This window comes from Rhineura floridana, chromosome 1 (genome assembly GCF_030035675.1).
Source record: "Rhineura floridana isolate rRhiFlo1 chromosome 1, rRhiFlo1.hap2, whole genome shotgun sequence".
NCBI classification, from domain to species: domain Eukaryota; kingdom Metazoa; phylum Chordata; class Lepidosauria; order Squamata; family Rhineuridae; genus Rhineura; species Rhineura floridana.
Genome location: NC_084480.1, coordinates 28370885 through 28395531, shown reverse-complemented (window position 1 = coordinate 28395531; position 24647 = coordinate 28370885). Strand labels below are relative to the sequence as shown.

The 24647-nt window shown below is 43.1% G+C and overlaps 1 protein-coding gene across 3 annotated transcripts in view; it reads left to right on the top strand.

Annotated features, from left to right (window-relative positions):
- Positions 1 to 24647, top strand: part of DAB2 (DAB adaptor protein 2) — a 49628-nt gene that overhangs the window by 10508 nt on the left and 14473 nt on the right. For all 3 annotated transcript variants that reach the window (XM_061616954.1, XM_061616935.1, XM_061616943.1), the window contains exons 2-8: positions 16809 to 17004; positions 17632 to 17771; positions 18737 to 18835; positions 20489 to 20620; positions 23107 to 23190; positions 23667 to 23693; positions 23867 to 23914. In XM_061616954.1, coding sequence (XP_061472938.1) covers positions 16908 to 17004; positions 17632 to 17771; positions 18737 to 18835; positions 20489 to 20620; positions 23107 to 23190; positions 23667 to 23693; positions 23867 to 23914 — 627 coding nt within the window. In that variant the 5' untranslated portion in view covers positions 16809 to 16907. The remainder of the gene's footprint in view (positions 1 to 16808; positions 17005 to 17631; positions 17772 to 18736; positions 18836 to 20488; positions 20621 to 23106; positions 23191 to 23666; positions 23694 to 23866; positions 23915 to 24647) is intronic.

Here is a 24647-nt window from a genome sequence, read left to right as displayed (position 1 = left end):
CCTTGAAAGTCCGCATTAAAACCCGCAGTGGATTCACTGCCCCACTAACATCAGACCCACAAGACTCCACTGACTTGCAAGAAGCATTCTTTTGTAGCCGATAGACTAGGTTATGGTGTGAGTGCCCTCACCTGTTTCTCCCATTTGTAAATGTGCCCCAAAAGGTTGGCAACCCCTGCTATATTAGATTCAGGTGTAACTTTACTTTGATGGTCTTTTGTAAGCAGCTTTGAGAGCCTCTCTTCTATAAAGTGAAACACGAGTATTCTAAATTCTGTGTTTGAGCTGAAACTTGCCAGGTTCATCAACTTCAGAACTTGCTACCTCTCCTTGAAATAGGTAAAGCTTCATAAATGACTCTCCTGTTGGCTTGCCTGGACTAATGCATACCATGACACTTGGTACAAGTTATAATATTTGTGCTGGCCTTGCAAATGTTTGACATAATTGCTAGTATGATATTCTACTCCTGAGGAATGCAACCAAGTAATGATGAATTCATGTGCCTGGCTAAGCAAAGAAGGAAAAACTTTCCAGTGGAAGGGGTACTTCTTCCTTGTCATTTCTAGATTACAACAGGCCAGGTAAATAACTTTTTACAGTACTATCAACACAGATGTACCTTAACATTGAAAACAAAGCCCTGTGTGGGCATGTGATCAGAGGAAATGCAGTCACCCCTTGCTGCATGATGCAGGAAAAGCATAAATGGCTTCAAGAACTGGAGGAAAACGGAAGACCCAGGAAATCTCTTGTTTTTAGAGGTCTTTTGAATAGGTACCCCAGAAAGTCAGACAACTTGGGAAGTTTCCATGAAATAAGAACTGACTGAACAGCATGTGGTAACTAAAAAGAGGTGGCATGCTCTTTAAGTTGTGGCTCATTGCCATCTCTTTCTTGTGACTACTCTGCTTAATAGATGGAAGAAGGCAGAGATGTGTACTTAAAAACATGGCTTGTGTATCTTGGATACGCTTCTTGCATGTAGGAAGGAATTGCCAGCCACAAGTGTCCAAAATAGCAACACTTTAATGTCTTCCCCTTTAAAAGGTCTGTTATGCTTTAGATGTAGCAATACAAAGGTTCTTAAGATTCTGTTTAGGATAAATGTATGGACAGCATATGCGTTTCTGAAAGGACTTCAGGTTTTTTTTAACTTAAAACCTCCTACCAGGAAGCTCTTCATGAATTATGAGTGAGGTCTAGGAAAAGGATAACTCTGCTGGGGACCTTATAAATTTCTGTCAAATTCAAGCATGTTGAATTTGGGGCCAGCACTACCATTGGGCACAGTGAGATAGTCTCCTTGGGTAGAAGATGGCTGGGGGCTGGGAAGCTGCAGCAAGGGGTTCGACCACATGGCCTACCTTGCACTTGTATGCTAGAGCCTGCTGTCCTCTAGTGCAGTGGAGGAGCTGTCCCATTGCCATCATTGAAGTAAGGCAGGTGTAGGGAACCTTTTTTCCTGAATTATGAGTGAGGTCTAGGAAAAGGATAACTCTGCTGGGGACCTTATAAATTTCTGTCAAATTCAAGCATGTTGAATTTGGGGCCAGCACTACCATTGGGCACAGTGAGATAGTCTCCTTGGGTAGAAGATGGCTGGGGGCTGGGAAGCTGCAGCAAGGGGTTCGACCACATGGCCTACCTTGCACTTGTATGCTAGAGCCTGCTGTCCTCTAGTGCAGTGGAGGAGCTGTCCCATTGCCATCATTGAAGTAAGGCAGGTGTAGGGAACCTTTTTTCCTCTTGGGTGCTGCTGAACTACAGCTCCCATCATCCACAGCAAGCATGGCCAGTGTCTAGGAATGATGGCAGTTGTAGTTCAGCAGCAACTGGAGGGACAAAAGTTCCCCACACCTGAAGTCAGGGTAACAACGGTTAGTCTGACTAGCTTCTCTTTGTAAAAAAAAATGTTTGTTTAAAAAATGGGGGGAATCTTATCCTTCACCTTAGGCAGAGGAAGATATTGGGCTGGCCAAGCCTGGACTGCATGCAGGTCACAGAAGAGAAAGACAACATGCCGAATAAGGCACTTTTCCATCTGTCTGGCTATGTAGTAATAGAACGTGATAGTAAATAACAAATGGTAAGTGCCGGTAGCAAAGCAGTGGGCAGATGGCCCATAGGGCTGTTGCTCAGTTAAAGGATGCTTGGGCCACATCTGCATTATACTTTCAAAGCAGTATTGTACCACTTGAAATAGTCATGGCTTGCCCCAAAGGGTCCTGAGAGCTGTAGTTTTTTAATGGTGCTGAGAGTTATTAAAAATGTAAATGTAGTACCTTCAAGTTGATTCCGACTTATAGCGACCCTATGAATAGGGTTCTCATGAGGCTGAGAGGCAGTGACTGGCCCAAGGTCACCCAGTGAGCGTCATGGCTGTGTGGGGATTTGAACCCTGGTCTCCCAGGTCATAGTCCAACACCTTAACCACTGCACCACACTGGTTCTCCTGTTTTCCTTTCAGAGCCACAATTCCCAGAGTGATTTAATGATCAATGTCTCTTGCAGGACCCTTTGGGGGAAGCCATCGCTTTTTAAAGTGGTACAATACTGCTTTGAAAGTGTAATGCAGATGGGGCTTTAATTGGTTGGCAAATTTTTCATTGGAATTGGAGCAGGGTGGCCCTCTCTTCTACTCTAGAGGAGAGATCGCTGTTTGAAGGGTGACCTGGTCCAAGTCAACTGTAAAGTAAACCATATGAAGGGAGATCAGGGTTCTTCAAGCTGCCCATCAACAGTTAGCACCAGGAGAGCAGATTGAATAGGCGTATCAGTCACTTGGTCAGACTTGTTCTGTGCACGGTAGTCTTTCTAAATGTGCATCTGTACTTGACATATTTGTTTATACTAACTTTCTTCTTTTTGCAATAAGGGGCTGCCTTAGAAGGGGGTCTGTTGGAAGAGCCAAAAAAATCCTTAGATCAGGGTTGGGGAGCCTGTGGCCCTCCAGATACTGGGCAACAATTCCCATCATCCTTGACCATGTGGCTGGGGCTGATGGGAGGTAGGAATCCAACAGGTTCCCTGTCCTAGACAGTGTAGGACAGGGTTGCTTTTAGCATCTGGACTCGAACCTCCATAGAAAGTGAGTTGGAGTGTGGTAAATGGTAGGAAAACTTAGATGAGGGGGGAATGAGCCCATGGCCTTCTGAGGGTGAGGGAGAGTTGGGGGGCTAGTCTGCTCTGGGGAACTCCAACACTGAGTTTAGACAGTTGTACACTGACTAAAAACAGTCGAGCCTGAAAGCCCAGGAAGCGGACAGGATGTCGAGAGCACGAATGATGTTCCAAGTTTTGGAGCTCAAGATGCTCACAAAGATTTTTTTTTAAAGCTACTTCAGAGTTCTTTGCATCTTTCAGAAAAACTTCTGAGAGATAATGTCATGGGTAGGAGGTAGAAAAAAGCATGACTAGTCAAAGGTAGTTAAACTCCAGCCTAGGAAGTCTGACACCTCCCAGTCACAGAAGCAGAACTAGAGTGGCTTATGTTAGCTCTGCTACTGGAAGCAACAAATGACTAGGAATGTATCACTGAACACTAAAGTCAGGATCATTCAGACCATGGTACTCGATCTCTGTGTGGATGTGAAAGTTGGACAGTGAAAAAGGCGGATAAGAGAAAAATCAACATTTGAAATGTGGTTTTGGAGGAGAGCTTTGCACATACCATGGACTGCGAAAAAGAGAAATAGTTGGGTGTTAGAACAAATTAAACCAGAACTATATTAGAAGCTGCAATGATGAAAGTGAGGTTATCATACTTTGGACACGTAATGAGAAGTCATGATTCACTAGAAAAGACAATAGATGTAGATGTACTGCCCTCAAGTTGATGCCAACTTATGGCGACCCTATGAATAGGGTTTTCATGAGGCCAAGAGGCAGTGACTGGCCCAAGGTCACCCAGTGAGCTTCATGGCAATGTGGGGATTTGAATCCTGGTCTCCCAGGTTGTAGTCCTTAACCGCTACACCACACTGGCTCTCAGAAAAGACAATAATACTGGGAAAAACAGGAGGGAGTAGAAGAAGAGGAAGGCCAAACAAGAGATGGATTGATTCCATAAAGGAAGCCACAGACTTGAATGTACAAGATCTAAACAGAGTGGTTTACAACAGATGCTGTTGGAGGTTGCTGATTTATAGGGTTGTCATAAGTCAAAATCGACTTGAAGGCATATAACACACATAGGGCAGGAGGGGCTGGTGACAGAGAAAGAAAATTGGCATGGTAAAGGAGGCATTGGGGTGTGGGAAAATGGAGAGGTAGGGGACAGGAGGGATGAGGGGTTGATGAGAGAGATAACCTATGTATAAGTATGATAACCTCAGTTTCATCATTTTAGCTTCTAGTGATAGTTCTGGTTTAATTTGTTCTAACACCCAATTATTTGTCTTTTTCACAGTCCCTCTAGGGCTCTTCTTCACTGCATGTTCCTCCCTGGTAGGGTTGCTGCCACCACTGCTCTTACTGAGCTTGCTGTGTTGCAGGTCTCTGAGGCGGGAAAAGAGGGGTGAGAAGGAGGGAGGCTTTCGTTGCACACCAAAGGAGGAGGCACTGCGACAGCCTGGCATAACTCGAGTGAGTGATGCTAGGGAGGAAGGTGGGCAGTCACTCATGTTGTGTGAGGCAGCAGCAGCAACAGATGTGCCTCTTCTTTCTCCTCAGGTGTTCAAGTGAAAGCCTCCCTTCTTCTCACCCATCCTTTCCCCCCTCTCCTGCCGGCAACTCCTGCAAAAAAAGGAAGAGGTGCCACAGCTGCTTTTTTTTCCTGGTGTGAGCAAGCAAGCACCCATCCCTTCTGCCTTGCATCACTCTCTCAAGTCGCACCAGGCAGCACTGGCAGGCCCCCACCGCAAGTGGTGAGGGCCTCTTCCGAGTTACTGGGTCCTTGGCAAGTGCCCAGTCTGGCCATCTGCTGGCACTAGGCAGGGTTCAGAGGCATCTGAATGTATAGGTGCTGAGAACAAATGAGAAAAGGCTGTTGTCTTCATGTCCTGCTTAAAAAGCTTCCTGGAAGCATCTTTCTGGAAATTACCATGAATGGGATACGAAGTTGGGTGGATTTTTATTCTGAGCCCCCAAGGCTCTTGGTGCTATTGGAGGATGGTTTCAGTGAGCACTGGTGGATCAGAATAAAGACTGTTATACTCTGTTCACAGCTTTGTATTTTGTTCATAGTAGAGGCCAGCAGAACACTCTATTTAAGGTGTATACTGCGCATTGGGGCAGCTTAACAATAAAATAGCAACACTGCCACATACAAAACCATTGGTTTGTCTAGCTTGCTATCTTCAATAGTTAGTGAAGTAGCTCTCTGTTGCGTGAGTGAGGACCTCAGGCTCAGGGGGCCAAATGGGTGCTGGCCTTTTTATTTAGCCCTTTGAGTTTTCTCCAGACCATACACACTCCTGAGTTCTTTTGCCTTCTTGGAATGTGCCCTTGAATTGTGGTGATGCCCCTTGCATGCCTGGAAGGGAGGATGGAGAGATGTGGTGTGTGTAGTAACCCCTTGACTTCTTGCAAGGTCAGAGTCTAACCTGCTGTTCAAAAGTAGAAGTTGCTCCTCTGCCTTGGCTTCCTTGAGAACTGCCCTGTTGGTTTTGATTTCGAGGGGCCTGTTGTCCTGCCCCTCTCTTTCTTGGAGTTGCTGGAGGATGCTTTACATTTTGCAGATGAGCTATTGCCACACTGGTTCGATGCTTACACCAGGAACCTCCATCTGTAGTTACACTTCCGGAGCATACAGGAGAGAAGCCCTATTACTATTGAAAGTAGATCCTATTACTATTGGAACTTGTTGCTTTTACGTTATTGTTAGTTTTTATTGTTAGTCTCTTAATGTTTTGATGTTTACATGTTCTGCTTTGTACATTGCTTAGAGTGGCTGACAATTCAGCCAGATAAGCGACTAATAAGTCAAATAAATAAAATAAAACATAGAATGAGGTTCCATCTGGCCACATCCACCACTGGGAGCATGCAGCTCCTGGAAGATTGCCCAGGATCAAATGTGGCCCTCAGGTTAAAAAAGATTTGCAACCTCTGCTCTGGTGGTCCAGGCTGGAGTCTTCCCCAGTCATATCAGTAATTGCACCTGGCACCTTCTGCCTGCAAAGCATGTGCCCTATTGCTGATCCTTTCCATAACTGCAGCTGATCCTGGATGAGAGATTTACACGGTTTGGACAATGTCTTATGTCTCCTGTTACTTTAGGCAGGGCTTATGTTTCCTTGGCATCTCTCTGACAACCAGGCTACTGTAAGTTCCCTAGCAGAATGAGTGCCAGCCATGAGTGAGGCGGATGATGGCAAGAAGAGATGACTAAGTCATGAATCTCTCTTCACTCTCATTATTGGGCTTCTCAGCTGCATGAGCCCAGCCAGCAAAACATCCATGGATGACAGAACATGGCTGGGGAGCAGAGGGGAAATGCCACCCTTAATGCAGTTCGGAGCATCCAATAAAAGCTTGTTCCAGACCCTGAACCTCTTTTACCATACGGTCAAGGTGAAAACACTGTTGCAACAAGGGATGGGTGGATCTATTAACTCTAGTTTCTCACTTTTCCATTCTTCAGTTCAGTTTTTCACCTTTCCACATCAGTTTGACGTTTCTTCACAAATCCTCTCACAAAAATACCTTAGTATTTTAGTACTGATTTCTGTTGCTATGCATATCTTTGTGTGCAATCTTTCCTAAAACACATTTTTGCAAAGCAATTTTCCCTGACATAATATATCTTTGTCTGTTTTCACTAATATATGTACACTTTACCCTAGTATATGCATTTTTGTACCCCTTAGTTGAATGGAGAACTGCATTGCAAACCTCAGAAGTGCAAATTTCACAGGATGGCTTTGTTTTGTTTCATACATTATTCCAGAAAGTACAAATTGGGAAAGTTCACTTTCCTGATGCAAACTGAATCGAACTGCTCCCACATCCCTAGGTACATAAGAAGAATGTGCTGGATCAGGCTAATGGCCCCTCTAGACCGCCATCCTGTTCACACAGTGGCCAACCAGATACCTATGGGAAGCCTGCAAGCAGGACCTAAGAACAAGAGCATTCTAACCTCCTGTGGTTTCCAGCAACTTGTATCCATAGGCATAGTGCCTCCGACTTTGGAAAAATAATAGGGTGGTCTCCTTTCTCCAAAAGGGGTGTGGGGACAAATGTGTTGAAAAATGTGGGGTTTGCTTATGACGGCATCCAAATTCCTATGTGCTGGGGCCTGTGCCCCAGGCGGAAGAGGCTATTTAGCACATAGAAAGCTAGTTGTCCTGCAGTCAGATGGCTTTGACTTCTGGAAACTGGCAAGAAACTCCCTCAAAGCTGTTGACTGACCTGCCCAGATAGAATTGGAAAAATATACTTTAGGCCCTCGGCTATTTGGTCAACACTGGTGTATTCTCTGGATCTACTTTCAAAGGGAGCTGCCAAGGGAAATTCTGTTTGTCTTTCCTTACCAACACTGGCACTTGAGATTCATTGGGAGGCTCCAAAGACCTCTTGTGCTATTTCTGAAAGCACAGCAAACTTGCAAGGGGCTGGGAGAACTTGGAGCATACAGGCTATAAACATGAGCAGGCCTGCTGACTGTAATTGTGCAAGTCGGAGGAAACAAAACATACAGACCTAGCAATCGTGGCTTTAATGCTACCTTTGGGGTGATGGGTGGCTGAATCTATAGAATGTAGACCTGAAAGATCAGACTTGGCGTGTTCTGCATCATTAATCCAATCCAGAGCTTGGAAAAGTTACTTTTTTGAACTACCATCAGCTCAATCCAGTGGCCATGCTGGCTGGGGCTGATGGGAGTTGTAGTTCAAAAAAGTAACTTTTCCAAGCTCTGTTCCAGTCACAGGAGCCTTTGCTTAAATGGCTGTGGGCATGCCTTAGGAGATCCTTCAAATCCTCAAGGGGTGTGTTGAGGGAGAACTTCAAACAGCATTGACTTTTGGTCCCTTATCTATGTAACAGTGGCCATTCAAAACAGGTGATGATGATGTCATACTTAACCTGAGTGTACCTATTCTGGAGAGAAAGCAGTTATAAGGCCCTGATCCAGAACATGTTCCTAGTCCAGGCCAGGGACCCATGTGTAGAGTTGCCAGGTATCCAGTTTTTGCCCTGATACTCCGGTTTGGGGAGTCCTTTCCAGATTTCCGGGTGATAAATAAATAAAATAATAAATAAATAATTCATCTTAATCTCCAGACTCCTAGCTTTCATTAAAAAAAGAAAAAAGGTTCTAGCTGGTGTGTTTCAAAAAATATAAACCAAAATGTCAGCCACCTGCTCTGCCTCCCCAACTTCTGTTACTACTGGCTGCTCTAATCCCTGTCTTTTCAGGGATAGCCAATAAGTCTGGGTTGTGATTGACAAGATTTCTTGACCCCAGCAATAGTTAAACTCAGTTTCCTTTTCCTGCTTGTCTCGCATCAAGAATTCAGTATATATATAGCTTTCAGCAGTATAAAGAGTATTTTTTCTATATAGGATTGGGACTTGCTTCTGAGTAAACATGCATAGGATTGCACTACAACAGAAGATCACAGAAGGATCTTGGTAGTCATAAAAGTGTATGTGCAGGGTTTTTTTAATTACTTGCAAAAATGGCATATTATACATTTTGTCTTTCAAATAATTTTTGAACAGAAGTTTAAAAAACTGTACATACTGCAGTGTTATACTTTTCTAATTAAGGAGTCAAGTTTAAATTTTACTGGAAGAGGGTAATTTATTTGTCATTCATAACCTGTTTTGAAACCTTTCCAATATGAAGCTTTTCTGGGAGTAATGCTAATTCCACAGATCTGGGAGCTAACCCTATTGAATTCAGTAGGACTTACTTTTGAGTAGATGTGGTTAGGATTGTGCTGAAAATCAGTGGGACTTTTGAGTGAACATAGAAAAGGATTGTGTTTTAAATCTTTCTTTCCCCCTCTGATCCTTTTTTTTAAAGCAGTTAGGCAGGATTTACTTAGGTGTCATTGCTTTTATTTAGCAGGAAACTAATACTTATTTTTTTTTAAAAAATGTTCTGCAATGGCCAGCTGGTTTTGACAATAAAGTATTATATGGGTTGTATGTATTTTAACATCTCCAGTGTATGTGTAAATATAGTCTTTCCAACAACCCTGTGAGGTAGGGTTGGAAACCAAGACAGCTCACAACAAGAAATAAAGCCATTTAAAATCCAATAACTATAAAACAAGTATAAAACAGTTGCAAAACAGCTTAACTTGGCACAATTCTGAATTGTGGATTGGGTGAGTGAAGTTGCTTATCACTGAATTGCAGACCTGTGCATGCTCCCCTGTCTGAGTAAGCCCCATTGAATACATTGGGACTTTCTTCTGAGTATACACACACAGGATTGTACTGTGGGGTGGTTATGGTCCCTCTCTGTTGTTTTTACCCTGAGGGGCAGTTTAGGCTGAGAGATGATGCGTAGCCCATGGTCACCCAGTAAACTTTGTAGCTCATTTCCATTTTGAAAAAAAAAATTAAAATGATTTACATGCAGGCAAAGTTTATGAAGTAATGCAGATCCACATAATACATTTAAAGCACACCCAACCCACATATAAAGTGCATGACTTCCCCCAAAGAATCTGGAAAGTGTTGTTTCCCCCTTACAATTATAGTTCCCACCACCCTTAAACTACAATTCCCAGGATTCTGTGGTGGGTTTCATGTGCTTTAAATGCACAGTGTGGATCTGCCCTAGGTATGCTGTGCATTCGTTAGTGAAATTAAAAGAACAATTTTAAAAGATCCTTTTTTAAACAGGGCTGTAGCTCAGTGGTAGGGCACGTGCTTTGCATGCAAAGGTCCAAAATTCAATCCCTGGAAGACACTATTGCCTGGAATCCTGGAGAGCCAGCGCTAGTCCCTGTCAGCAGTACTGAGCTAGATGGTACCAAATGGCCTGACTCAGTATAGAAGAAGAGACCCAAGGGCCGCAGTGACTCAGAAATTGATTTATATATTTTATTTACAACATTTATGTACTGCTTTATTGTAAAAAAAAACTCTTCAAAGTGGTTTATAGAAGAAATTAAAACATTATTGGCAAAAACAGTTAAAGACAGGTATTTAAAAACATTCAAAATAATAAAACCAACAATGAGTTAAAAACAGATAAAAAACATAATAGCTTCTACGTGCCTGGGTAGGCTTGCCTAAACGAAAATGCTTTTAGCAGGTGCTGAAAAGAGTGCAATGAAGGTACCTGCCTAATGTCAATAGGCAGGGAGTTCCAAAGTGTAAGTACTGCCATACTAAAGGACTGATTTCTTACAAGAACAAAACAAATACAATGTGTCATCCGTAACATGGACAGCACACCTTGAGCTTGGCCTGGTAGCAAATCAGCAACCAGTTCAGATTTTAGAGCAGAGATATTATGTGCTGATAGAATCTTACTCATGTCAGCAATTGTGCTGCAGCATTCTGCATTAACTGCAGCCCTGGAGTCAGGTTGTGCTGCATGGTGATTTCTGTGACCTTGGCTGACGGGCTGCCAGGATTTTGTTAGTTCTGGTTAAGAACCCTGACTGGCTGTGGGATGCTGAGTTTTCTGCCTTATTCATAGGAATCTTCTTGTGGTTGGTGTGGTATTGCATTTAGGAAATCATCACTGTCTTTTGTTTTTCTTTTTGCATTTCATTTAACTCTGACCTTACTCCCTTACAAACATAGAAGAAACAACAGTGGTTCCATGTGGTCAGTTCAACTCCCTTAAACCCACTGAAAATGCACCTTGTTATTTGCATGATGGTTTGTTTCTTGCACAATAGTGGTAAAAGAGAATTCACATAATGGGAAGTGTGGCTTCAATTGCTGTTGTTCCCAATCTACTGCCCGTGAAGGTAGACCAAACCATGTGTTTTTTCTCTGTCAATTATTACTCGCTGGAATTGGGTTGGCTGTCAAAGTGAGTGTATAGCAGCACACAGAGTAAGCAGGAAAGAGTAGAGAATCTTCTTAACTCTAGCTCCTTTCTCAAACCTCTCTCTGCAGTGAAGGGTCAAATCTGTAAAGTTTGGAGGAACCATGTTAAAAGGCAGGCAGAGCATTCCAGGCAGGAGGTTGCCAACCCTGCTTTGATATGGATATCGTTGCAGAGGATTTCTAATCAAGCCTTACCAACAGCACAATCATAATCATATCTACTCAGAAGTAAGTCCCCTTGAGTTCTATGGGGCTTAGTCCTTTAGTAAGTGTGTTTAGAATTACAGCCTTCAGGGGCATCCATCTTTATTCCTGAGTACTGCTATCTAACATCTCCACAGCACTAGGCTTTCTTCCTACCATGGCCTTCTGGTGACCGGCCTGGCCTGAGGGCACTTAAACCCTTCTTTCTAGAAGCAAGTAGGCTAGATTAAATGTTCCTTACCCAGGATCTCTAAGTAGGTGAGAAGGAATGAGCCTGTCACTTCAGCTGGACCTGGAAGCACCATCATTTAGCTAAGATTTCTATCTTAATTTCCAATTGGATAATTTTTTTTTAGTGGTATGCTCCAAGCAAGTCTGGTTGATGCTTAATGTATCATACTTAATGACATCACTAGGATCCGCCTCTGAAATCTCAGGGTTTGGGATGCTTCTGACCTGGCAACACTACCCATGCAGCTTCCTTCTATGGAAAATAGCTCCCCCCTGGCTGTTTTCCCCAGGGCAGTTGGCTGCAACCACTATCTTAAGAAACAATTTCAAGAGAGAAAAAGGTGTGGGGCCCTACACCTGAGTTTCCTCCAAATTTGAGAGCAACCAGGTTAAGTATGGTGTTTAAACACATTAATAACATCACCTGAAGCCTTTCCATGACTCATACTGCCACTGGCATGCATGTGGTGATGACACAGAAGATCATGATTTGTGCTTGGTTAAAAAAATGGGGAGTCACAGGATTGGGAACTTGCTTAGTTGCAACTACACAAATGGTCACATTGAATCACCTTTTGAACTTCTTGGCTGTGACTTGTGCCATGCTAACACATGGCCCAAAGCAGAGAACTGTTTTAATTTTGTTAAAAAAAACACTATGAAGGTATGTCACAAATGGATTTAAGCCCAGTTGGTGAATTCCATACCTTAAAAACCGGGCTCTTTCACCTCGGCAATTCATAGTATTTACAAAGGTGTTGTGCCAGATTCCCTGCAGCGCTTCACTTTGCAAAGATGAAGAGGGGCGGGGGGAGCCCTGATAAATATTTTGATACCCAAATGGATACAATGGTGTGGAGCTTCTGTGTGTCCCAGTGCACAGGTCTTCAAGCTGCCTGACCTTGGAACATTTCTCAAGGTGCCTCCTGGAGTAAGGAGTTCCTCTAGTTGAAATTAAGTTGAGCATGCGCTCTTCCTAAGAGGAAAATTGTGTTTCTTGGCCTGCATCTTCTTAGCTGAAGATGAGCATTGAAGGATCAAAGGAATCTCAATCCCTAAAATATTAACTCTATAAACCTGTAGCCTTTGTACCCTTAAGCAACCAGGTCAGCATTCCGCTAGCTTCAGTTGAGCGCTAATAAGCACCAAGTAAGAAGTAAAGAATTCAATCTTGGAGAAAGCAGGTCTCTAGAAAAATAAATGCTGCTATATCTTTTAATTTATAATAGACCACCCCTCGCATAAAATATCAGGGCAGTTCACAACAAAATGTACAATAAGACATAAAATACAAAATGGTAAAAATGTCTGGCTCACCTTGGGGGGGAGGAAGCTTAAAACAACCTGAATAGGCCAGTCAGCCTGATTTGCTAGAAAAAAGCATGGGAAACAGGCTGCACTTCCTTCTGTCCCACTGTGGCATTCCAAGGGGGGCTTGTACACATCCAGCTTCGCCCTAGACAAATCCAAAATCCTTCCACAAAGCACACACTTTGGTTTGGGATTGATACAAAGTTCCTGCACATCCCTGTGCAAAAGCAGGGGGATGGCACTGCTCCTGCTGTTGTCTGTTCTAACTTGACTATGAGGTCCTCTGATGCTTAAAACAATGGTGTCCCTTAGTCAGTGTAGCTAAATTAATAGGGTGCCTTTGTCACATCTTACTTCCAGCACCATGTTATAAGCATATACTGCATAGTAAAACTATGAATTATATTCTCTCTAATGCCTGGGTCTTGAGATGCTGGGCTTGAAGTGGCGTGCACAGGTTTCTGGATTGTTTGAAGAGAGACTTATATTTATTTATTTATTTATTTATTTATTTATTCGACTTATTAGTCGCTTATCTGGCTGAATTGTCAGCCACTCTAAGCGATGTACAAAGCAGAACATGTAAACATCAAAACATTAAGCGACTAACAATAAAAACTAACAATAACGTAAAAGCAACAAGTTCCAAAAATAATAGGGCTTCTCTCCTGTATAGTCTGGAGGTGTAACTACCGGTGGAGGTTCCTGGCGTAAGCATCGAACCAGTGTGGCAATAGTTCATTTGCAAGATGTAAAGCAACATCCTCCCCGATCTTAACATCCAGCAACTCCAAGAAAGAGAGGGGTGGGACAACAGGCCCCTCGAAATCAAAACCAACAGGGCAGTTCTCAAGGAAGCCAAGGTAGAGGAGCCAGGGTGTAAACGCGACTGATAGCAGGCAAAACAAACAGAGGCTGCATGGCAAAACGACAGCCTTAGCAGGGGCACCTCCCACTCCTCAGAAGCCGAAAGATTATCACAGCAATGTCGTCTTCCAAGGTCAGGCCGCAACACCCGACCCGCCAGTCTCCGGCTCCTGCCTGCCTCTGCGTCCAGCCCAGCTCGGCGCTCTCCACCATGAGAGGCGGCGGTGGCGGCGGCGGCCTGATGTAGGTAAAGTCTCTGGGACATGCCGGTAGCTAGTGTCCAATTCAGGTCAAATAACAAGGGAGGCAGTATGGAAAGAAGGGGGGGCTCCCCCATCTTTCCCATGCACTCCAAACGTTGCAGCTTCCAGTGGGGGGGGAGAATTACTCCGTAAAAGCCATCTGTAGAAGAGCTCCGTTGACCATAGCTCCCTCGCCCGTAGCCATCTTCCACCTCCATATGGCTCCAAAGTGTGTGATGTTTGTTGAAGCCTCATCTTGTGCAAGTGGCTGAATGGTGACCGCCACTGGTACAGTGGAGCAACTGTATGGTACCTTCAAGAGTGCAAAACGGAGTACTCAAAAGCAAGCATGTGACATCTGCATCCTATGTCCTAAATACTTTGAAATCCAGCCTCAACTAGAATTTCCAGATTAGGCTCAGGAAAAGCGACTCTGCCAAAATCAGTCAGCATTTACTTAAGGGCTTAACAAATACCTGCCACTGGAATGAAGGCCAGGTCTGGTGTATAGGAACGCTGAATAGCTAGTAGTGACCTGTTTGGCTTGGAAGTTGTAGAATTCCAAATACTTGCAGCTGAGCAGGGCATGCAGGCAAGTAGTATGGCAGAGCCTTCCTAGGGCTTCACCACTGAAAGATCTGCCCATCTACCACATTCAAGTAACACTCCCATAGTGTAAACACCAAGCCTGTGGGGGCAAGTGGAGTTAGCATCTGGGGGAAGGAGTTCTTGCACAAAGTTCCAGCCCCCTTGATGAAAGGGTGGGGAAAACAGACAAGAGATTATACATAGCAGCATTTCCAGCTGCAACTGAGCCACAACATTTGGAAGGTTATGAAGTATTTTCATTTATGAATCACTTCCCATGAAACATTATGAAGCATATGATACTTGAAAGACCATCTTACCTCTTACATACCAAGTCGATCACCATGCTCTGTGGCGGAGGGCCTGCTGCAGATACTATCTTATCAGGAGATACTTTGGAGTCCAGTTTCGATCAGGCACAGACAGGATGACCAAGGGGGATACCACATCAGTGAAGGCTGACCTAAAGTAATTTTCTTTAGTTAGAAGAAGGATGGGGAATGTGTGGTCACCTAGATGTTGTTGCTCTCCACTTCCCATCACCCCATGGCGTGAGACAGAAAAGTTTCTATACTTTTTATACTCCCAGGCATTTTAAAGTGTATTTTAACAGTATTTCACTATTATTTTGTATTTTGGACGTTGTTTAGTTCTTTTATTGTTTGTTTGTTTTTGTTTCTTGATTTATTGTATTTATACACTGTGCTTGTTTTATCTTTTTGTACACCGCCCAGAGAGCCTTTGGGCTTTGGGCGGTATATAAATTAAATAAAATAAATAAATAAATAAAAGTGTAAATGTCAATTCCATGTTTTGAAGTGGTGCAGCTATGCTAGGGTTGTGTGATATTTCTCCATCTCCATGACTTCTGAGGAACTGGGATCTGGTGCCTAAGTGTATCATAACTTTATCCCAATAATTTATTAACGCTTTGTAAGTTAACATTTTGAAGAGCCTTGTAGAGGCTTAAAGAACTCCTTGGAGTAAAACTGGAATGAAGGCCCTATAGTGCAGAAGCGTGCAGCCTCTGTAGCCACTTAATAACCATCCTTAATGTTTGATAACTGGTTTATTGGTGTTCAATCTACTTTGCAACAGTCCTTGATTCACTGAAACGAAAGACCCTTGGAAACCAGTGGTGCTTCAAAGTGACTAAAATATGAGATTATAGCTTTCAGTGTTTGTGCTTGGATAGGTTAGTTGTCAGCCAGGGAACTATGCTAACAGATGGCATTGAACAGGAGATGGAAGGGTCAACATCACTGGTCCCACCCACACTCATTCCTATGCAAGCTAAAACTAGGCAAAGGGACATATCCTGTGTATGCAGCCCGATGCCTGGAGTTCTTTCCTTAAGCATCTCAGTGTGCATCATGAGGGAATGGCTTTAAAAGCCTCTGTTCATGCTGGGATGTGGAGTGTGAAAGAGCCTTCTGCCTGGGACTTGGAGTGATTGGCTAGGAAATCCCCTTTAAGATCTGGGTGGATGTGAGGACTGTGGTGAAATCCAGATTGAGCGAGCACCCCAGGCTTCACAGGTGTCCCCGCATAATCTGAATTCTATGGTAAACTCTGAGTTGGGCCTGCTAAACTTAACGTTACCCATACTTGTGTCCATCACGGATGCAACCACTGTTCTGTAAAGCAGATGCATTCAGAGGAGTTGGTTTTATAGCAATGGTTCCCCACAGACCACTTGAACATTGCTGAGGGTCTCTAGAGACCGCTTCGTGATTTTTCTGCTGTTGTTGCAATTGTAATGTACTGTGCTAGAGGCAGTATGCCTTTTGTTTCTTGTTGCTTCTTTTTCTTACATGTTGCATTTTATTGTATTGCAATTTGAATTCCATAGAATGCAAATTGTAATGCAATAAAATACAATTAAGAAATAAAAGCAATGGAAATGCAGTTCAATATGACCACTTAATGCAATGGGTGTGCCATCTCCTATCTTCAGCCACAAATCCACAGATGCCGTGGACCACCTGAATTAAGCTTGTGGCCCCTGGTGGTCCACAGACCACAGTTTGGGAACCCCTGTTTTATAGTATGCTAAGAACCTTGTAAATGAATTGCATCAATTCTTCATGCATCTGCATGAGTAATCTTTACACCCTTAGGTTATTGATGAAGGAGCATAGCGCAGTAGTAGAGCATGTGCTGTGCATAAAAAAGGTTCAGGTTCAGTCACTGCTCACCTCCAGTTTCAAAGCATCTAGCAGCAGAGGATTGGAAGGATCCCCTTCTACAGACAATACTGTGCTAGATGGACAAATAGTCTGACCTCATAAAAAGCATCATTTATCATCTTCCTGTTTCTAGAACTATATATTGTATCGCCTAAATTCAACACAGTGGCAACACTGACTGAATCTAGATTTTTCTCTCCTGAAGGTCAAAATAGTATGCCTATCCACTGAGGATTGCTAACTGGATTCCAGTCGCATTATCAAGTGCAGCATTTGCTCCTGGAGTTGAGGCTGGCCTCTCACCATGTCGAATGAAGCAGAAACAACTAGTGTAAACAATCAGCCTGCCCAGCAACAGGCACCACCAAAAGCACAGCCTTCCAAAAAGGAGAAAAAGAAAGGTAAGGCATAAATAGATCAGGAGGCAGGACAATGCTGCTGCTCCTAAAGAGTTGCTGTACTCAAGAGTTGGTAGGCAGTTAGTCCAAGAATTTTAAATAAGTTCTTAACACTGCAACCTTTTGATAGGAATGCCTGTCCATCCTTGAGTTTTCTAATGGGTTGCTAAAGTACACACAAGACTCGGACTGTCCTACATGCCCAACTGGTTTTTGATTTAAAGGGGTCATAAACCAGTGCTTTGAAAGAAGCAGATGAGCAGGAATTTGGCAGAAGGCTGCCACCTTGGGGCTTTGGCTTGGATTGCATGGTCACAAACAGACCTGTGTCCAAGCAGACATTGGAGAGGAATCTGCAGCAAGCCCTGGCTCTTGACACTTAACATTTTCATGAGTGAATTGTCCCTGCTCTTGCTCAAGTGCATTCCACTGCCAGTACAGAGATGAAACAGTTGTTACCCATTGAATCTCAGTATATCTGGAGAACATACTTACAGGCTACATACATAGAGGGGGGCAATTGGCATCATTATGAAATGCATAATTAAGAACAAACAGATACAGATTCTGATTATTTATAGCTTCAACATACCACAGGCAAATGCACATGACTAGAAACTGGTTTTTCAGGACCGGAAAAGACAGAAGAATTCCTCTTGGCCAGATTTCAAGGTGATGGTGTAAGATACAAGGCCAAACTGATTGGCATTGATGATGTTCCAGAAGCAAGGGGAGACAAGATGAGTCAAGATTCAATGATGAAGCTAAAGGTGGGTCTGTCTTGTTTCCTCCTTTTTTTAAAGTAAAGGCAGTAGATAAGGATTGCAACTCTCTTAGGGCCAGGGATTGTAAATGACATCCTCGCAAAACTACAGTTCCTGGAGGCTCTTGTAGCGATGGCAGTTATACCACCCGTTTTCAATGGGCTTAAACTAATGGAAATGGAAGTGACAAACTTGCAAGTTTCTTATGGTGTGGATTCAGATTACCATGTCTAAGATGTTGCATAGCAGAAAAATCCAGAGTAAGATGGAACATTGCTAGAAGGTTATATAGTTGGAACTTATCTGATGCCTTGTGGATTCAGGTGTGTTCCATGATGAATTTCATTTCATGGGTGGAATGTCACCATCTTGTGTCGGTGCCAGAACTCTGTTCTTTGGGGAAATGGAGATGAGGAATAACCATTCTTATGACAAATGTGTACTTGCTAATGTATTGAAATAGCAATGGTAAACTCCTGTATTTGAAAAGTTACTGTGCACAACACTGTTCTCCTGTGTCATGATGCAACAAATGACCCTCTGAATAGCCTCCAGATGTGGAGTTCATGGTGGCTACTTGTCAACAACTGCATTTGAGTCTCTTAAATATTACTGACCTGACTGACACTGGCCTGGAATGCAAGGGAACTCTTGCAAGAGTATCCACCCAATCCATCCAATCCTAAAGTTGAGATTGTGAGGCAACTAGACAAGTGTGTGGCTGTCACTAAGAGTTGGAGCTTCTCTAAGAAAGAGATGGGAAGCTGGCAGCCCTCCAGATACCACTAGACTTGTTACTACCATCATTCACTGACCATCCTGGGAACTGGAATACAACATCTGGTGGGCCTCAGGTTCCCCACCCCTGGCCTAAGTGATAATCCTAAACCATACTTAACTAAGTTTACATTGTCAGGAGTACACCTTGAATACTGAAGCATTTCCCCTTTATGTTGGTTTTGCCTTTGTAGGGAATGGCAGTAGCAGCTCGTTCTCAAGGACAGCACAAACAGAAAATATGGGTGAACATCTCTCTTACTGGGATCAAAATCATAGATGAGAAGACAGGGGTAAGTTCCAGGAAGGCCAGGCCAACCCTATTGTGAGATCTATCCATTCTCTATAATGTGACACCAGTCTAACCTCAACCTTGTTGGGGTGAAGAAACTTCTAAAGATGTGCTTAACCAAACAGCAGCTTTCCTACTGGATACACTTCAAAAGAAATTCTGTAACTGGTCCAGGCCAGTTAGTTATTCATATAGTTAATTATCTATGTAGTTAATTTTCCATCTAGGTAAAGTATCTTTTAGTGGACCTGAACCAAACCCTAGTGTGGGGATGGCTGTTGCTTTGCTAGCAAACCTTAGCTCATCACATAAGACACATAAACCCTTGATAAGAAATTCTGGTTTATGAATGCCAAGCGAAGATTTTAATTGTGGCATTTTAATTTTGTTGGACCAAAGGGTAAGCAACAGACATGCTATCTTCCAATCGCTACTGGGTTTATGTAGGTATATAAATAACCTCTCCTTTGTAGTCCCTTCTAAGCTGAAGAGTGAAACTTCCCTGACACAAACTACTCTTGACAATGTTTTGGCCATCTCTATAATGTTTTGAGGCATGGCCCAGAGCTACTTGTGGTCAGGGTTTGTGTGCACATGCTGGCATGACTTATGCAGCGAGCCTGAAAAGTTCCAGCTCTGTTGACGCTGACAACTTTGTCTACGGTATCCTTTGTTGGATGGTGGATGCTGAAATTAAAGGAAGCTGGGCTAGCAGCAGTCCTTACGGGAAAGTCAAACTTCCAGTGCATGATTAAGACTGTAAATTGTTGTCGTTGAAATAAATGATATACCGCCTTTCATTTCAAGGACATATTACAAGGCGGTTCACAAACGAGTGAAAACCAATAGCAAAATAACAAGAATAAAACCCAATGACAAAAATACAGCTGCCTGTAATTAAAATACAGAGTGAAAGAACTACATTAAAGCATCCATCACTAAAATAGAGAATAAACCTATCAAAAGAAAATGGTGTCAATGATTGCCAGCTGATTATGCCAAACTAGGTCTTCATCTGCCACCTTATTGTGACTAGCTTCATCCCTGCATTCTGTGACTGAGGCCCACCGGTAAAGCCTCAGCACGTTGGCCTTGTGGGGAGAAAGTATGAGAATGCATCCTGCATAGACAGTTAAGTACAGGTGATATGCAAGAAATTCTGAAATCGATGTTCCATACTGCCTCAGAGAACAGGACTAGATTTATGGGCTTAAAAACTTTTATAAGAAGGCTGATTTTGGTTGGACACTGGGGTGAGGTTGGGGAATTATTGGCTATTTAAGAGCAGTTCAACGATGGGACCAATTGCATAGAAGTGTGGTAGACTCTTCACTGAAGAGCTTCAAACAGAAGCTAGATAGCCATTTGTTAGGGGTGCTATAGCTCTGTTTGCACCACTCTGAGTAATGAGTTTTATTTATTGAATTTGAATTTCTTAGTCGCCCATCTGGCTGGCTATCCAGCCACTCTGGGCGGCGTACAAAATAAGCATACAGATAAAATAAAAATTAAAAATCTGGACACAATATAATAAAATCTAGTTGGACAAGATTGCCTCCAAGATCTCCTCTAACTCGATGATTCATCAAGGCTCAAAGTAGTACACCTTTTCAAGAGTTAAAGTCCGGTCTTGTGTCATCCGCTTTGATTCCAGGTCATTGAGCATGAGCACCCAGTCAACAAAATCTCCTTTATAGCTCGGGATGTGACTGACAACCGTGCCTTTGGCTATGTTTGTGGAGGAGAAGGGCAGCACCAGTTTTTTGCCATTAAAACAGCACAGCAGGTAAAAGTTTAAATTGCGGGCTATTGAGATGCGGGATGCTAATATACAATTGTTCAAAATAACTAGCGCTCTGGTTGCATAGAAGCAACTAGCGTTGTAGATACGTGGATCTACGTAGGTTCCATGCTGAACAGAGCAAAAATACAAATAGTGCTCTAATTAAATTCCAAGACAGACAAAATAAATTACTTCACACAATGCATAGTTAAAATATCTGCTCTCACAAGGAATAGTAATGGACACAAATTGGATGACTTTAAGAGAGGATCAGACAAATTCATGGAGGATGAGGCTATCAACTAGTCATGATCATTATTTATCAGATTTATACCCTGCTCTTCCTCTGAAAGGGAGCTTAGGGAAGCAAACAGACGGCTTAATGTTCTACCTCTGCTATTGCAGGTAGTATGCTCTGAATGCAAGTTGCTAGGAATTGCAATTGGGGAGAGTGCTGGTGTACTTCGGTCCTGCTTGCTGGCTTCCCATAGGCATCTGGTTGGCCAGTAAGAACAGGATGCTGGACTAAATGGTCCTTTGGTGTGATCTAGTAGGCTTAGGTAATCTCCAAATCTTGGAATTTGCTGCTGGATTATAGGGGTTGGCGTGCAAGTCCCACTCATGATGCCTTACATTGTCTATACTACTTTCTCTTATGGAACAAGTCATGTACAAGACCCTAAAAGACACATAACTTACAATATAAAAAAACTTGGAGCAGGATTCATAATGAATGATAAACTCTGTAACTAAATTGTCTTTTAAGCTAACACCTGTTAGAGCCAATAGTAATAGGAACAGATAACCTTGATTTCACAATGTGTTCCACAGTGGGGAACTGATACAGAGAAGGCATAGTCTGTCTTGTTCTTGAGAGACACAGTTCAATGCATCTTGTGCTGATTTTCTTTTAAAAAGGGCAGTAGAACATATGGGAACACGATGAGAAAATGTGTATCATGTGGCTGTAATGCAACCCCAGTTTTATCTTCCACAACGGACTTAGTGACATACATTCTCTGCCCATCTTTAGACTAGTCCACAGTGGTGACTTGGAACTAATGAAACAAGGCTGCTTTTGGCTCTATGTTCACATTTAACTTGTATCAGTTGCAAGTTTCCCCCCCCCATGTGCTTTATCCACAATGAATAAACAAATACATCATGTTGAATCCAGATTAAGTAGCTCATGGCTAAGTCCAATGGATAGTGATGGGACATAACCATCTTTGTCTGGATCAAACCCATTATTAAGAGTTGGCATTTTTATGCTTCTTTAACATTATGCTCAAGGACACATTTAAACTGGTTCCATGCTTCCTCAAAAGCAGGGGTTGGCAGCCTTTTCGGACCTGTGGGCACATTTGGAATTGTGCCAGCACCACCCCTCTAGTGTCTTCTTTCCCCCTTGCCTGGGTCTCTTCACTTCTACAACAGAAAGAGTGCATGTTCACATGCATATACTCTCCTGACTTTTCTGTGAGATCTGGGTAAAGTTGGATCCAGTAGAATAACGATAGATCTTCATGAATGTACATGATTTTACATGGTCTCCCTCCCTCAAAAAAATCGCATCAAATTAAAGCAGAGGTCACCAGACTTTAGAGGCCTGTGGGCACATTTGCAAACGAGATAAACTTTCATGGTCAACCTGCATGTGGCTACAAGAGAATGCTTCTGTTAAAGCTGAACTCCAGTGAGAGGAGAGACCCCTGTGGGTATCAGGGAAGCCCCTGTGGGCACATGTGTGCCAGCAGATGCCACGTTGACAACTGTGCTAGAAAGTATCTAAGGTTGCACAAAGACTCTATCCTTGAGTTCTACAGTACGCATCACAGCAGGTCTGTAGTCACGATCCTGTATACATTGGCTAACTAGTGGTTAAAGGTAGGAATCCAGGGAAACAGTTCAGCGGGTCTGTGCAGATGAGTCATAGAATCCTAGAACAGTGGAGTTGGAAGGGGCCTATAAGGCCATTGAGTGCAACCCCCTGCTCAGTGCAGGAATCCAACTTAAAGCATACCTGACAGGTGACTTCCCGCTGCGTCTTGAGTGCTTCCAGTGTTGGACAGCCCACCACCTCCCTAGGTAATCAGTTCCCTTGTAGTACCACTCTAATAGTTAGGAAGTTTTTCTTGATGTTGTCAAGTCAGTTTGGGTCCTTGGAGAAAAATGTTGCTAAAGCCCTATTTGGACATTATGAAACTCAAAGCATGGCAAAAAAATGGTACTTTGGCCAACTATTATTATTATTGCATTTATATACCGCCCCATAGCCGAAGCTCCCTGGGTGGTTTACAACATTAAAGGTAGAAATGCTGGGAGAAATTTCCACTAGGCTAGACCTGAATTAGGGCTCAAATTCAATTCTACTTCAATTGAAAATAAACTAAACTGTGATAGATTGCCACTTCATGGTAGCAAACCCCTGTCCATTCAGTCACTTGTGGCACTCCTGCTTAAAGATATGGCCTGTTTCTGTCTTCTAGGCTGAACCTCTAGTTGTAGATCTGAAGGATCTCTTCCAAGTAATCTATAACATCAAGAAAAAAGAAGAGGGTGACAAGCGAAAGGTAATGCCGCCTACTGTTAAGCTTTTCAGTTTTTTAAGCTACCAAGTAGCTGTTCGTAAGCGACAAATGAAGCTTGCTATTGATCCAAAGCTGCATTGGGTAAATGTCATTTGGACTTTGAACTTGATTGACCTAAGATAAATTGAACAGGGCTGAAATTTAGTGGTACCACTTAATACCAGGGAAGTCTAGTTCAAAGGCAGTGAAGATAGATCAACAAGATCTGAGAACGTAAGCCTATACCCATCCCATTGAGGGCAGGGACCATAGCTTGATAGGAGAGAACATACCTTGCTTGCAAAAGGTCCCATATGTAACTTGTCCATGCTCTAGGTGAGGTAGCAGGTGATGGGGAAAGACTCTGGCTTCTGAGAGTGGTTGGGGAGCTGCTGCCTGTTAATGCAGAGAGATGGACAAATAGCATGATCTGGCATAAGGCCTTTCCATATATGCTGACGAAATGACTTCTCTTTCAGAATGAAGAGGCCAATAAACCTGCTGAGGTAAGAAATGAGTAAACAGTCTTTAGGCATGAAAAGCCAAATGTGATCCCTAACAGACATCAAATACAGCTGCTACTTGCAAACAATATGAGATGTGGGAAGCTTGTTCTTTCTCTGTATTCATATAGCAGAGACCAAAACACTGCCTTTTTTATTTTTTTGCTTTGTTCTAGAATGGTGGTGATGAAACAACTATGGATCAAGTTGGCAAAATAAAGCTGGTATGTTATCTGTGTTCTTGATTTTATATCATGTTTTGTCATGGGACCCAAAGAGATACATGTGGTTCCCAAGTGGCTACCCTACAGGGTTGTCATCTAGGGTTGCAGGGGGGGCATAGAACCCTTACTTTTTTGGGAGGTGGGTCAGCCATTGAGAAGACTCTTCTCAGTAGCCAACTCACAGGCTCCCCTTTCATGCTGCTCGGCTCCTAGGGACATCTGTTGTAGTGGAGTACGGCTCGCGAGATTGCTGGAACAGCAAGAGAAATGAGGAAAAGTGGAAAGGGGTGTGGCTGTGAGAGGGTGTAGCTGTGACTATCGTGAAGGAATCCTACACTTCTGAATTTGCCACTACACTATTGACCACCCATCCAGGCCTGCTTAGCTCCAGCAAGACAATGGTCTCTCTTCGAGGTGGTCTAAGTACCATTTTGAAAAATGTGATTGATTGTCAGTTAAGCCGTATAAATGAAGCTCTCATAACAACCGTCTTACATCTTCTCAATCATCCAAAAACTCGACAGTATGTGCGAGCAGATGTAGAATTAGAGGTAGGAGCATCACTTTCTTCTATAGTCTTAGTATACCGTTTAGATCCGTACCGTTTAGTACATCCCGTTTAGATTCCTGTAACGCGCTCTACATGGGGCTACCTTTGAAGATTGTTCAGAAACTTCAATTGGTACAGCGAGTTGCAGCCGGAATGCTTACTGGGGCTGGCTATGGGGAGCAT